This window comes from Martes martes, assembly GCF_963455335.1.
Source record: "Martes martes genome assembly, chromosome: 13".
Lineage (NCBI taxonomy): Eukaryota > Metazoa > Chordata > Mammalia > Carnivora > Mustelidae > Martes > Martes martes.
This window is the reverse complement of record NC_137901.1, coordinates 168,925-184,555: the sequence shown is the minus strand read 5'-3', so window position 1 is coordinate 184,555 and position 15,631 is coordinate 168,925. Positions and strand designations below refer to the sequence as shown.

At 52.9% G+C, this 15,631-nt stretch overlaps 1 protein-coding gene across 3 annotated transcripts in view; it reads left to right on the top strand.

Annotated features, from left to right (window-relative positions):
- Positions 1–5,379: 5,379 nt before the first annotated feature.
- ADNP2 (ADNP homeobox 2) overlaps positions 5,380–15,631 on the top strand; it is a 31,405-nt gene continuing 21,153 nt past the window's right edge. The window contains exons 1-2 of one of the 3 annotated variants that reach the window (XM_080821247.1): positions 5,380–5,479; positions 14,052–14,107. In XM_080821247.1, coding sequence (XP_080677373.1) covers positions 14,066–14,107 — 42 coding nt within the window. In that variant the 5' untranslated portion in view covers positions 5,380–5,479; positions 14,052–14,065. Of the gene's footprint in view, positions 5,480–7,912; positions 7,941–14,051; positions 14,174–15,631 lie in introns of those variants that run through there. The other 2 variants (XM_080821245.1, XM_080821246.1) reach the window with 2 other exon arrangements.

Genomic DNA, 15,631 nt, shown 5'->3' with positions numbered 1-15,631 from the left:
AAGTGAAACCATAAAGTATTTGTGTTTCTCTGTCTGACTTATTTCCCTGAGCATACCCTCTAGGTCCGTCCGTGTTTCAGACGGCACCATCTCATTCCTTCTCATGCTGACTACTGCTGCACGGCAGATCTGCACCGCATGTTCTCTGCCCGTTCATCGGCGGACGGGCTCTGGGCTCCTTCCAGATCTTGGCTACGGTAGATAATGCTGCTGTAAACACAGGGGTGCACGTATCTTTTTAAGTTCGTGTTTTTGTTTTCTTTGGGTAAATACCCAGCAGTAGAATTACTGGGTCATGTGGTATTTCTAATTTTTATACTTTGAGGACCCTCCGTGCCGTTCTCCACAGTGGCCGCACCAGTCTGCATTCCCGCCGGCGGTGCCCGGGGGTTCCCCTCTCCCCATGTCTTCACCAACACTGGTTATTTTTTGTCTTTTTGATTCTAGCCATTCTGACAGCTGTGAGGTGATATCTCCTTGTGGTTTTGATTTGCATTTCCCTGATTATTCGTGACGTTGAACTTCTTTTCGTGTGTCTGTTGGCCATTGCGATGTCTTCTTGGGAGAAATGTCTGGTCAGGTTCTCTGCCCATATTCGGTCAGGCTGATTAGTGTGAAGCTATTCAGTGCTATCCTTCCTGACTCTTCACTCACAGCAGGGTCCGAACTATCACCGTGTCTTCCTCACTTCGCCTCCTAAATATCTCTCCCAGCTGTCTGCTTCTCTTCGTCCTCCCAGCTCCTCCCCTAATCCCAGCTCTCCCACCTGGGCCAGTCCAGCAAGTCCCGGGCTCTCGCCCCCACACCTTCCCTCCTCCCATCTCGAGTCTTTCCTCCCCGCTGTAGCCACCTGTACTTTTCAGATACAAATCTAGTTCCATCAGCCCACCCGGTGGAAGCACTTACTGGGCTTCTCCGTGGTCTTAGGACCAGTGGCTGCATGATCTGGTCCCTCACCTACTCTCGCAGTGTTTTTCTTCCCATGCTCTGCACTTTGGCCGTTCTGATTTCCTGCATCAGCACGCCTGGGGCGAGCTGTCTCCGGGCCTAGGGCGCGCTGTCTCCGGGCCCAGGGCCTCTGCAGGGGCGGTCCCTGCTGCTGGAGTCGCCTCCCCTCACCCTGTCTCGCTGCCTTGATCCACTGGTGTTTTCTTGTCCTTCTGACCTCGGGTTGTTGCTCCCGCAAGGCCGCTGCTCTAGGTCGGGTTTCTGCATCGCAGACTCGTGGAGAGCTCACGTGCTGCAGGAGTGTTTACCTCTGCTTATTTTATCTTATTTTTTAAAAGATTTTATTTACTTATTTGACAGAGAGAGAGAGACAGCGAGAGAGACAACACAAGCAGGGGGTGTGGGAGAGGGAGAAGCAGGCTTCCCGCTGAGCAGGGAGCCCGATGGGGGGCTCGGTCCCAGGACCCTGGAATTGTGACCTGAGCTGAAGCAGACGCTTAAACGACTGAGCCCCGCAGGCGCCCCACCCTCAGTTTATAATTAGAGTCTCACTCTGTAGCTATTTCACTAGTGATGTTCTCCTCCACGGGATTCCAAGCTTTTGTTTTCTGCTCATCACTGTCTCCTTGGCACCCAGTAGACACACAAAAAGTATATATAGAACATAGGCAAGAAAGGCATGATTAGATGTAAGTTGTTCACAAAGAGTAACTTTCTCTCTTTTCCGTAGAAATTCCAGTGGTTTTGGACGAACCACAGCGATATATTTTATCGTAGATGAGCTTGTCTACAGTGTGTTCGTAGATCAGCCAGTGCTGCCAGATATGGTTGTGCACTGTGCGGACTCCACGTGGGGACAAGCCGCCGCGGGAGCGGGTGCGGCTGAGATCAAGCCCACTGTCTTCACCCGGGTCTGTGTCTCAGAGGAAAGGATGCTTTCTGTCCTCTCTTTACATTCAAAGCCACTTTATAATGACACTTCTGTCCCGAGGTTAGGGCCTTCTGGGCAGCACAAGACCCAAGGACTTCCCTGCTTCTAAATGTGCACAAGGATAGCACAGGCTCTGGGGCTAGTTCACGATTTTCCTCTCTTCTGTGGTTACCCAGATTGCTCTCGTCATGCGGGACAATTATATCACAAATGCTGATTTGGATTACGGGGTGAACAAGATGACAGAGTAGGAAGGACTCAGCATAGCATCTTCACTTTTAAAGAACTAAAATCAGAGCATCTGTCCTTGTACCGACGGCAAGTGGGTGAAGGAAAAGCAGAGCAAACACGCGTGTGCTGGGACATGAGTTGCTGACATCTCCGCCGGGCACTTTCCTGACTCTTTGGGCATAATCTCGACCAGTCCCGCTGGGTCCCGTTGCCCATTCCTTCTGTAGTGGGGAGGGACAGTCCTCTCAACCTCAGAGCTGTGGACTGTAGTTTGAAACATCGTTCATTATATACCCATGTTGAGGTATTTCGGGATGCGGTGGACTGATGTCGGCAATTTTTTTTGAACGTATATATAAGAAAAGAGAGGCTGGATCAAGAGGTGCGTAGCTGCATAGTAAAGCAAATAGAGCAAAATGTTCATGATAAGATCTTGGTGATGGTACTCACTGTATAATTATTTCAACTTTTCAATATGTTTAAAATTTTTAATAATAAGCTGGTAAAAACTTTTATTCAACATTTATTAAAGTTGTCTTGTATGTATTAAAATATTTACTTATGTTATTTCTTCAAGTAACCTAGGCATCAGGAGTACAATGGCGAAGAAGAAGACACGGTTCCTGCCGCCAGAGTACTTCCTGAGAGACAAACACGTTAGCAGCTGGTGATGGGACAACCCAGTGAGGACAGCGACAGACACACAGAATGTTCTGGAACACCAAGGAGAAGTGCCTGGCACATTTTCTGATGTTTCTGTGTGGCGTGGTGGTGGTCAGGGGGATCTTCCTGGAAGAGAGGGCAGCAGAACTCGGCTTCGAATGGCAGTGGAATGAAAATTGGTTCACGTGTTGGGGAGGGCAGGCACTCCATGGACCCTGTGTGGTGTTTCTGATGGCAGGAGATGGGCAGGGACTGGTCAAGCTTGGAGAGCTTGTGTGCCATGCTGACCACTGGGCTTGATCCTGGGAGGATGTGGAATGGCTGAAGATAGGAAGGGCAAGGGCGGGCTTCCGTTTGTCTGGCTACGTCTCTGGGATGGCTGCCTAGAGAATGTACCCGAGGAGCCGACGCTGGAGATAAGGTGGACGCTCATGTTGGTGTTCATCAGGGGCGACCAGAATTCCGAGGTGCTGGTCAGACAACAGATTTGAGGAATGTTTAGGATGTAACATTGGAACACCGGAGATGGGAAAATGAAGGACAGTTATGCCCACCGCTTACTGTAATTACAAAGACGGCTGATGGGCTGTCTGGAACATTTTACATCTGAGGTGCCTGTGGGAAAGGCAAGTGGGGCTGCCCCGTTGGCAGCCAGAAAGATAAAAGTGAAGCTTACAAGAGAGGTGCACACATTGGTTTGGGATCGAAGTATTGCAATTTGAATCTACAACTGATGTTAAGAAGGGAGAGCGTGCAGAGTAATGCGGTGGGGGGGTGGGGTTTCCAGTACCCAGCGCAGTGCCCGGCACGTAGGACGTGGGTCAAGAATATGTGTTGAAAAGGAATGAAAGCGGGCGTCATGCCGGAGACCCCAGTCCAGGATGGGCTGCGGGAGAGAAGCTGGTGAAGGGCAGCGCCGCCGGAGCTCGGAGGTGAAGGGGCACGTCTGGGCGCGGCCAGGGACGGGAGCGGGACCCCAGACGAAGGGGGAGGACGCCCCTCTGTTCTCGGGTCTACCAGTTGTGGGGTCGCTGGTGACGCGGGAGTTTCTAGCGCGTGGTGAGGGCCATGGCCGGAGAGCACGAGGCTGGCGGGTCCGGGAAGTCCAGGCGGCGCGGAGAGTGTGGCCAGAGGCTCTCCTTGAGCACCTCGGTCTGGACCCCGAGGCCGGACCGTGAAGCACACCCGCGATTCCAAGAGGGCGCACCGGGGCCCCGCACCCACGCGGCTCCGCGATTCGTCCCCGCGCCGGGCCCCAGCGCGACCCGGGCGGGGATCGCGGTCCCCCCGACGGCGACTCGCGCTGCTGCCCCGCCGTGGTGCAGCGTCAGGACGCGGGGGCGACGCGGTGCCGGTTCGTCCCGCGCTTCAGCGCCTGCTGCGCTCCGGCCTCTGGGCCGCGCTGGGGAGGTGGTCCCGGGAGCGAGGGACGGGCCGCCACGGGGGGCGGCGGACGCGGTCATCCGGGCGGCCACGAGGGGCCGGCGAGGGGGGCGGGCCCAGGCGAGGACGCGCCGGGGGCAGCACGGGCGCCGCGTGCCCTAAACCGGCTCCAAGGTCCGCGCGGCAGCTGCGGACGCGGGGGTGCCCGGCGCGCCGCGAGGCGGGAAGCCCGAGTCCGCGGCGCTCGGGGGCAGGAGGCTCCGGGGCTGCGAGGGGCCGAGGAGGGCGGGCGTGGCCGGGCCGGTCCCCGCGGAGCGCAGGGGCCGGAGGAGGAGGAGGGGCCGCAGCCTGGCCTCGTCTCGGTGCACGAGGCCTCGTCCCGCGCGAGCCCGACCCCGCGGGAGGGCCCCGGCCACGTGCGCCCGTCGCGGGAAGGGGGCGCCCCTCGCTCGGCCGGTCCTGCGCGACGCGCCCGCGGCCGGTGGAGGGTCCGGCGCGCGGTGCGCCTCCTCCCCGCGACGGACACGGGCCGCCCCGGACACCAGACTTCTCGGGAGAGGGGGGCAGGGCTCTCAGACGAGGGCGCGGAGGTCGCGAGCCCCCATCCAGGCCGCCCCCCAAGAGGTGTCAATTCCGAGGGCGCGCTGGTCCCGCCTCCAGGAGCCCAAGCTGTGTTCTCCAATGGCAGCGCGGGATTCTCCTCGCAGCCGGCTTCCTATTGGCTCTGAGATGTGGGCGGGGCCACCCTTTCCTGCCACGGCCACCGGCCCCGCCCCATGCCATGCAAATGAAGGCAAAGCGCTGGTGAGCCCACGTGACTGGTCACGTGGTTAACGGCCCCTTGCCCCGCCCCTTCCAGTGACGTCATCACCTACTCAAACTCTCTCGAGAGTTTGCAGGGATGCAAGGGAGAGGCTGGCAGCCCAGCCCACTGTGGCAGGAAGGGGGTTAGGGGCGGGGTCTACAACAGGGCCCCCCCCCCTCCCACTCCAGAGCCTCCAGTGCAGCTTCAGACAGGGGCCCCAAGGGTCCTGTGGGGCACTGCCCGGGGGGGGGGGGCCCATGCACCCTCTCCCCCCATTGGCTGGCTGTACTGGCATGCAAATGAGGGCGCGCGTCACTTCCGGAGGCAAATCGAGCGCCATTTTCTCTTTCTGGCCGTGCTGGGAGGAGGGGACGGGGTCGCGCGGGGGTGGGCGCGCGCCGAGGCGGGGGTCCCGCCGAGCGGGGCGGAGGCGGGCGCAGGCGCGGGGCCCCGGCGGGCCGCAGCGGCGCGGCGAGAGGCGGCGGGGGACGCGGCGGCGGCGCTCCGGGCGCCCAGCGGTAGGTACGACCCCGGCCCAGTCCCGCGGTGACGCCCCCGGCCCTGCCCGGCCCAGGCCCGCGGAGTCCCGACGGCGGCCCCGCCCCGCCCCGCCCCGCCCACAGCCCGCGGCCCGCGGCCGCCTCGCGAAGCCCGCGACGCTCTCCCGGCGCGGGGTGGGCGGCCCGGCCGGCGCCCGTCCCCGTCCGCGTCACGTGGGCGTCGGGGGTGGTCGCCGGGGCGGGGGGCGGGGGGCGGGCCGCGCGCAGAGGGGCGGCGCGGGGCGGGCGGTGGCCTGGGCGGCCCCCCGGGCGCGTCTCCCCGCAGCCGGGCGCCCGGAGCCTGTGCGGGGAGCAGCCGGGAGTGGCCGCCGACGCCGGCCGCGCGGTCCGCGGGCGCGGGGCTGCGGCGGGGGCTCGGGCGGGGGCTCGGGCGGGGGCTCGGGCAGGGGCGGCCGCTCCGCGCGCGCGGGCCCGGGGGTGTGCACACGCCGACGCCGGCTAACTTCTCGCCGGGCGCCGCCGGCCGCCCCTGACCGGCTGTTGGCGGCGCCTCCGCTCGCGGTTGCCGCTGGACCGTCAGCGGCGGGCGCTGCGGGTCGGCGGGAGCTGCGGGTCGGCGGGAGCTGCGGGTCGGCGGGCGCGCCCCTCGCCGGGCGGCCGTCTGAGGGCTTTCTCGGGGCGCGGGCGGCGCGCTGTCACCGAGCGCGCGGGGGCACGGGGTGCGGGGGGCGCGGGGGGCACTGGGGGCGCGGCGTCCGGGAGCGCGGGGGGCGGCGGCGCGGCTGGCCTCGGGGGCCCGCCGCGCGTCCGGCTGTGGAAGTGCCGGTCGTCCCGGGTCGGAGGTCGGGGACGCGCGCGTCACCGCCCGGGGCGGCCCGGCGGCCCGACGCGGGTCGTTGGGCTGGGGCCGGGGTCTTCCCGCGCGCAGAAGCGGACGCGGTGCCGTCCTGGGGGCCGCAGGGGACCCCGGGCACCTGTCAGGCTGTGTGACCCAGAGCTGCGTCGGGTCAGCGGTTGGCCGGCTCCGGGCGGCGAAGGCGGACTTGGGGCAGGAACCGCGTGAGATCCCGGGGCGCCTTGTACCCAGGCTTGCGGCGCGCGTTCGTGCGGGCGGCCCCTCCGCGCTGCCTGTCACGCGTGTCCGCGCCGCTGGCGCTCGCGACAGGCCCGAGGCGCGTGGCTCGGTGAAGGTGCGGGACGCGCGTCGACGCCGCGAGCACTGGGTGTTGTTCCGCTGCTGAACTCCGGGCCTGGGTCGGGACGTTTCCCGAGGTCGGAGTCGGAGCGCTCTTCGGGCACCGCCGGGCCGCTCTGCACGCGCGCTCTGCCCCCGCCCCGCGGCTCGCAGGCCCCCGCGGCTCGCAGGCCCCCGCGGCCGGGACTGACCTGCCAGAGGGTGCGCGGCCCGGACGCTGTGGGGCGGACGAGACCCCGGGAGGGGCCGTCCCAGACCCTTTCCTGCTGAGAGCGTGGCGCGGCGTTGGCGCGCGGGAGCCCCTGGGGCGGCTGAGATTTCGCGGGCGCTCGAAGCTGTGGCTCCCACCGGAGCGGAGCCCTCGCTGTGCGGGTCGCGTTTCCGGAAGGGGGCGTCGGTGCACGGCGCGGTGCCGTGGGAGTCGTGCGCGCGCGCAGGAGCGGCGTTTTCGGCGGGTCCGCGTGAGCCGCCGCGGGCGTGGGGTCGTGGACTGTGAACCGAGGCTGGTAGACGAGGGCGGCCGCGCCCGCCTGCTGTGTCCGAGCGCTCCCGCACGGGCGCGTGTTGGCCGCAGTAGCGTGGCGAGGAGGTGCGCGTGCTCACGCCTGAGAGCAAGAAGTTCCCGTTCTCCGGATTCAGGAGAGAAGACTGACCTTTCCTTGGCCCTGTCGCAAGCCTTGAACGAGTAACTGCGGGCCGCTTACCACTTGCCGCTCCCGGACGGCTCCGGTCCGTGTCCTCCTGAGAGCCGGCCGGCCTGCAGCAGCCCCGGGAGCCCGCCCCGACCGGCAGCCCGCCCCGACCTGCTGCGTTGCACGTGCTCGGGTCCCCGCGTGCCCCGCCGCTCAGGTCGCGGTCCGAGAGCCCGGCTCACCCCGCACCGCCGTTGTCCTCTGCAAGCCGCGGACGCAGCCCCTTTTTGCGGAGGCAGGAGGGGGATGGTCGTGACCTTGGACAGTTGTGTTTAAGCGCCCGCCCTGGGGAAGGAGGAACCCGGAGCGCAGAGAGGGTCATGGGGCTTTGAGGAGGAGGTGAAAGCAAGTCTGACCCAGTTGAGTGGAAAGCATCGAACAGTAATTTTTATCGAGGCTTTCTCTGGCCGGAGAAGCCAGTGTGAGCTTGAAAGTGACCTTGTGTGTCGTTTTTAGGAACGCCCTCACGAGGGTCCTGACAGCGCCTCTGTTAGGTGAGGCTTTGGGGCTTGAACTCCTGACCCTGTGTCAAGACCTGAGCTGAGATCAAGAGTCAGAGGCCCAACCGACTGAGGCACCCAGGGCCCGCTAGGTGGGGCTTTTGAAGGCTAGAACCCAATTCAGTGCATTTCACTTTTAGTAATTTTATTAACTTTTTACTTTATTTCCTAGGATTTAATATTCTTCAGTTATCACATGCTAAATGGCCCTTCAGCCTCTCCTCCTACTGAACCCAAGATCTGCTTTGACATAGATAATGAGATTTGGAAAACTCATTCCAAATGAGCTTCTCAGAAATTTTGTGTTTCCTTTGTACCCACTGGGAATTCCTCTCTCTCACCTGTTAACCCTTCCTCCCCCAATCCCACCCATTTGATTCCGTTATACCTTTTTTGGTTTTACTTACTTTTGGCCAAATATAGTGAGACTTTTCCTTTACCTCAGTAATTTTTTGATGCTGATCTGTTTGCCTAGACTGTTTTGGGCTCCAACTCTAATGGTCCCATAGTCTTTTGAACCTTTTAGCACTTTTTAAAAAAAAATATTTTATTTATTTGACAGAGAGAGAGATCACAAGTAGGCAGAGAGAGAGGAGGAAGCAGGCTCCCTGCTGAGCAGAGAGCCCGATGCGGGGCTCGATCCCAGAACCCTGAGACCACGACCCTAGCCAAAGGCAGAGGCTTAACCCACTGAGCCACCCAGGTGCCCCCCTTTTAGCACTTTTTAAAAAAATATTTATTTATTTGACCGAGAGAGAGACAGCGGGAGAGGGAACACAAGCAGGGCGAGTGGGAGAGGGAGAAGCAGGCTTCCCGCTGAGCAGAGAGCCTGATGTGGGGCTCGATCCCAGTACCCTGGGATCATGACCTGAGCTGAAGGCAGATGCTTAATGACTGAGCCACCCAGGCGCCCCATCACTTTCTGCATGTCTTATGATTCCTGCCCTGTTTTATTTTATCTCTTTCGTTCCCTTGTTGTGAACACTTGCTGTATATTACACTCTGTGATAGGTCCCAGACGTGCAAAGAAAACATGATTCCTGCCCTAAAAGGGTTACATCTAATAGGACTAGATACATAAATAGATCATTGTAACACAGTGCCATGCAAGAAGCATAAACTGGGAGGGGCACCAGGTATATGCTGGGGGAGGAGGGGTCACAAGAGGGCTGCAGAAATGAAATTGCTGACTCATAGATGTTGTCATTTAAAATCTGGGGAGATATGGCTAAATTGCCCTCTATGCATGTAGAAATTATGATTTTTCTACTTAGTTTCACTGCCAGTGATGATCAATCTTTAAAAGTTATCATTCTGATAATAAAAGGTTGGCGTGGTTATTTTAACCTGGTGTTCTTTAATCTGATTTGCCTGTTTTGTAGCTTTGATAGCTTACACGTTAAAAAACTTTGAAATAGTTGCAGATTCATAGAAATTGCAAGTATAATGGGAAGAACTTTCCCCCTGAAACATCTGAAAGTAACTTGCCAAACAAGATGCCACATTACCCCAAATATTGCCTGTTTCCAACGATAAGAGCGTTCACCCACATATCCAGAATGCAGTTATCAGAATCAGGAAATCAATACGTTACTATCGTCAAATCCTCAGGTCCCACTGAAGTTTTGCCAGTGCTCCAATAACACTTCTGGTGAAAGAGCGAACTTAAAATTTCACATGGTATTTATTTTAGTCTCTTTCAGTGGGAAATAGTTCCTTAGTTTTCCTTCCATGATCTTTTTTTAAAAGTGTGTAATTCATGTAGAGTTGTATAGCCATCACCACAGTCTAATGATAGAACATTTCTGGCACACTCCAAAAAACCTGTTTCCACTCCCAGCCAACTGCTAACCTAGCTTCTGTGTCTGTAGAGTTGTCTCTCCTGAGCATCTCACATACATGGAGTCAGAGAGTGTGAGAGCTGCTGCATCTGGTTTCTTTCGCACAGCATGATGTTTTTGAGCTTCATTTGTGTTGTGGCGTGCATCACTACCTCGTTTTTTTTTTTTTTTAAGATTTTATTTATTTATTTGATAGGCAGAGATCACAAGTAGGCAGAGAGGCAGGCAGAGAGAGAGAGAGAGAGGAAGCAGGCTCCTCGCTGAGCAGAGAGCCCGATGTGGGGCTCGATCCCAGGACCCTGGGATCTGACCTGAGCCGAAGGCAGAGGCTTTAACCCACTGAGCCACCCAGGTGCCCCACTACCTCCTTTTTAATGCCAAGTAGTGTTCTTTTGTATGGGTATACCATGTTTGTTTATCCATCTACCATTTGAAGGACATTTACATTGTTTCCATGTTTTGGCTGTTATGGATAGTGCTACCTTGTATGGTCTGGACCCTTGAATGTTATAGGCTAGTTATTTTGTAGAGTGTCTATTAATTTAGGCTAAGAAGTCTACCAGACTTCTGTGAATTACTTTTTCTTTCGATTATTTATTTATTTATTTAGAGGGTGGGTGGGGAGGGACAGAGGGAGAGGGAAAGAGAATCTGAAGCAGACTCGGTGCCCAGTGTGGAGCATGACACTAGGCTCGATCTCATGACCTTGAGATCAATACCGGAGCCCAAATCATGAGTTGGGTGCTTAACGGGCTGAGCCACCCAGGCTCCCCTTTCCTTTGGTTATTATTAAGTAATTTTTAGGGAGGTGCTTGGAAATCACGTACATATTCTGTTCTTTGTCAGATTTTCAGTGTATTTAATTATGTATGTCCCCATGGACTTAAGTTTATATTCTGTTGGGTTATATTTTAGTTACTGTTGATGTATACCAAATCACCCTAGAACTTCATAGACTAAAACACTGGATTAAAACTCAGTAATTCTTTGAATCTGGAGTTCAGACCAGAGCAGGGGAGATGGCCTGTTTCTGTTCCTCATCTGGGAAGAGTCAAAGGCTGGGGTGACTTGACAACCAGGGGTCTGGAAGTACCTTCACTCACATGTCTGGTGATTGATGTTGGAACATCTTCATGTGGTCTTTTCATGTGGCCTAGTTGAACTTCCTTATGACATGGTGCCTGGATTCTAAGAATGTTGGTCCCCAGAGAACAGGCAGAAGCAAGTAGCATTTTCATGCTGTAGTCTTGGAAGTCACGTGGTATTATTTCTGCCATACTTTGTTGGTTGAGGCAGCCACAAAGTTCTGCCCAGGTTCAGGGGATAGGGCATAAATGCCTGACTTTGGGGGAGGACAAAGTCAAGATCATATAGATTATCTTGAGGTCAAGATAATCATATAGATTATCTTGAGGTCAAGATCATATAGATTATTTATTAGATCAAAAAGATTTATTTATTTAATAGAGCATATGTGGAGGGGAGGGAGAGAGAATGTTAAGGAGACTCCATGCCCAGTGTGGCACTGACATGGGGCTTGATCTCATGACCCTGTGATCATGACTGAGCCACCCAGGTGCCCCAAGATCATACTATAAAAGAGCTTGGGGGGCGGGAGGTACTGTGGCATTGTGTTTGGAAAATTCAGTGCCACAGGTTGTAATCTATTACTGTCATTTATTTGATGCCCGAATTGCCCCGTGTTTGGGTTGCGGCAATTTGTTTAAGTTGGTTTCTTAGGAGTCCTTTTGACATGACTCACCATTCTTTGAGCCACTCTTTCTTATTTTCCGGTACAGGACACTGTTGTCAGGTTTTGCCTTTTCCATGCTCCAGCCCTAGAATCAGCCATTTTTGTGAGGAGCCCTGGTTCTTTTTAATGGAAGGTGATTTAAAAAGTAAGATTTGGGGGGTGCCTGGGTGGTGCAGTCAGTTAGGCATCTAGCTCTGGGTTTCGGCTCAGGTCGTGATCTCAGTGTCATGAGATTGAGCCCTGTGTTAGGCTCTGCACCCAGTGCAGAGGCTGCTTGAGACTCTCCCTTTGTCCCTCCTCGCAGCCCACTTGCTCTCATTCTCTCTCTCAAATAAATAAGTAAATAAAAAAAAGAAAGAAAAGAAAGAAAGATTTGGGCCTCAGGAGTGCTCCCTGCTGTTGGGTTGTGTAAGTGCTTTGGGACTCTCTTAGTGAACAAAGCTATGGAATATATACACGGACATTTGCAACTGTGTTTTTTATATATATATGTATGTATGAAAAACAGTGAGGTCATACCTGTACCTCCTATTCTGGTCAGGTGCCACAGGGTTTAGTTTAATTTTATGCGTTTTTAGGTATTTTAAAAACAGCTTTTTGGAGATGTAATTTACGTACCATTCAATTCACCTATTTAAAGTGTATAGTTCACTGGTGTTTAGTATATTCACAGAGTTGTGCAAACATCACCACACTTGACTTTTAGAACATTGCGATTGTTTCAAAAAGAAATCCTGTTCCCCTTAGCCATCCCGTTCATTCCTCCACAGCCCCAGGCAACTAATATTCTACTTTCTATCTTTGTAAATTTGTCTGTTCTGGAAGTTTTTGTGAGTGGAGTCCACGACGTGTGGTCCTGCACGTCTGGCTCCTTCGACCTAGCATAGTGCCCCTCTGGGGTAGCCCACATCATAGCACCTGTCAGTACTTTGCTTCCTTTATGGCCAAACGTTGATCGTGTGGACATTCCACAGTTCATTTACCCATTCATCAGTTGGTGGCCATGTGGCTTGTTTCTACCTTTTGGCTTTTGTGAGTAATGCTGCTGTGAACACTGTGAACAGGTTTTTGTTTGGGTGCATGTTTTTCATTTCTCTTGGGTGAAATTGATGATTCATATGGTACCTGTATGTTTCATCTTTTGAGGAACTGCCAGACTTTTTTCCAAAGTGACTGCACCATTGTACATTATTACCACAATGTGTGAGAGATCCAGTCGCTCCACATCCTTTCCAACACTTGCGTTTTTTCTTTCTTTCTTTCTTTCTTTCTTTCTTTCTTTCTTTCTTTCTTTCTTTCTTTCATTATGGTCATCTTAGTAAGCATAAAGTTACATATTTCATTGTGGTTTTGTTTCATTTCCCCACAGCTAATGTTGCTTAGCATCTAATCAGGTGCTTAATGGCCATTTGAATATTATCTTTGGAGAAATTCAGATCTTTTTCCCATTTTTTTTCTCTTCTTTTTTTTTTTTAAAGATGTATTATTTTTCAGAATGAGCTTGAGCAGGAGGGGCAGAGGAAGAGGGAGAGAGACTCTCACGCAGACTCTGCCCTGAGTGCAGAGCCCAGCCTGATGTGGGGCTAGATCCCATGACCCTGAGATCATGACCTGAGTGGATACCACGAGTTGGACAGCTGACAGGCTGTGTACCCAGGCACCTCTCTTTTGCCCATTTTTAAGTTGGGTTATTTGTCTTTTAATTATTGAGTTACAAGAGTTCTTTTCTTTATATATTCTGGATATTAGTTCCTTATTAAAAATGTGATTTGCACATGTTTCCTCCCATTTTGTGGATTCTCTTTTTGCTTTTTTGATGATTTCCTTTGAAGCATAAAAGTATTTTATTGGAGGTGCCTGGGTGGCTCAGTTGGTTAAGCGTCTGCCTTCAACTCAGGTCACGATCCCGGGGTCCTGGGATTGAGCCCCGCATTGGGCTCCTGCTTCTCCCTCTCCTGCTGCTGCTCCCCCTCCTCGTGCGCACGCGCGCTCGCTTTCTGTGCTCTCTCTCCCTCAAGTAAATAAATAAAAATATTAAGAAGTTTTATTTTGGTGAACTCCAGTTCTCTTTTTCTTTAGTTGTTAGTGATTTTTGGTGTCTTATCTAAGGGTCCATTGCCAAATCCAAGGTCATGAAGATTTATGTCTGTTTCCTTTTAAGAGATTAAAAGTTTAAGCTCTTACGTAGAGAGATGTATGATCCAATTTGAGTTATTTTTTGTGTGTGATGGAAGGAAAGAGTCTAACTTCATTCTTTGGCATGTTGATATATAGTCGTCCTAGCATAATTTGTTGGAAATTACTCTGTTCTCTCTCTCTCTCTCTCTTTTTTTTTTTTTAAGATTTATTTATTCGAGGGCTAGTGGGAGGTGGGGAGGGGCAGAGGGAGAGGGAGAGAGAGTCTCAAGCAGACCCCGTGTGGAGTGTGATGGACTTGATCTCATGGCCCCAGGATGATGACCTGAGCTGGAACGAAGTCAGATGCCCAACTGACTGTGCCACCTAGGCGCCCTGAAGATTACTCTGTTCTTAGTGTTTTACCTGCTCAGCTAAATATTTAGAGGTCAGTGTAGATACTCAGTTTTGTTTTCTTTTTTCTTTTTTTTCAGGAAAAAATTCAAAAATGTTTCAGATTCCTGTGGAAAATCTTGACAACATCAGGAAGGTACGAAAAAAGGTGAAAGGCATTCTTGTGGATATTGGGCTTGACAGCTGCAAGGAGTTGCTGAAGGTAAGAATACAGGTGTGAGATGAAGAGAAGACAGTGACACTGGAGACGCAGGGTTGGCTTTATGGAGGTGAGATCTGAACTGGGAGTGTTCCTCAAGGTGGAAATTGCTAATATTTCAAATGACTGCATGAGAGCATAATTAGTTCTTATTTATGTCTTTCTGACTTAAGTGAGCTATTTTAAGCTGTTCAAATTTTTAAAGTTACTTTTACGTGGGTCTTTTTATAGTTCTTAGTTATCAAATATATTTGTTTTTGATCTTCAAAGAGAATGTGTTGAATTATTTGTTATCTTGGCAAAAGAAGACCCTAACGTGACCCCCTGGGTTGTTGGGAGTAATTACCCCGTGGGGGTGCACATGTGGTGTGACTTGTGAACTTAATATGTGCAGTTTTAACAAAAGTTTAAAAATTAAGTTCACACTCACATAGTCTGATAAGTTGTGTTCTCATAATTTTTTCCCTTCTTATAACTTGAGAATATATGGCTGGCATCTATAGTAAAGAGACAGAAATTGTTATGTAAGGCTTGGTGTGCATTTTTAAAGCCATTGGTGATTCTATACATGTTTAGGATCATGTCTACTTTGAAATTTTTTTTAGACTTGTGAACAATTCAGTTCATAGTATTGGCCTGGGAAGGGTTCAGTTTCTTAATTTTCAAATATCAGACTTTCATCCAGATTGATTTTATTTATAAAGAGGTGGTCTAATACTGAAAGACTAGTAATTACCACGGTCCTCACTAATGGCCAGGATTGATTTTTGCACTCAAGTAGACAAGTACCAGTTTCTGTCTGAAGGACCCTAGGTAATTCTCTGTTCAGACACTGCCAAAAACCTCAGAGAGCTCTTCCTTCTGAAATGCTGCCTTCTCTGTTCTCTGTTGTCTTAACTACTATGTTTTGCTTCAAAGCTCTCATAGTACCTGACATTATTTATTTTCTGTCTCCAAACCGCCCCCCCCCCCCGAATGTAAGAAGACAAGGACCTCTTTATTTTGTTAATCCACTGTATTACCTGTGATCAGAGCTGTGGTCTGGCACATAGATATGCAATATATATATGTATATCAATATTTTAATATTTGCATTAAATATATATATATTTTTTAACAGGTGAGTTTTGAATGAATGAACAAAAGTAGAAACCCAAGTAGAGCAATACTTTTTTTTCTTTTTAAGATTTTATTTATTTATTTGACAGACAGAGATCACAAGTAGGCAGAGAGGCAGGCAGAGAGAGAGAGGAGGAAGCAGGCTCCCTGTTGAGCAGAGAGCCCGATGCGGGGCTCGATCCCAGGACCCCGAGATCATGACCTGAGCCGAAGGCAGAGGCTTTAACTCACTGAGCCACCCAGGTTCCCTAGAGCAGTACTTTTAATAACAGACTATTACTGAAAGTCCTTTGCAAATAAAAGGGTGGGGGAGATCCCGGAGTGGAAGCTCTTGGTAGACAC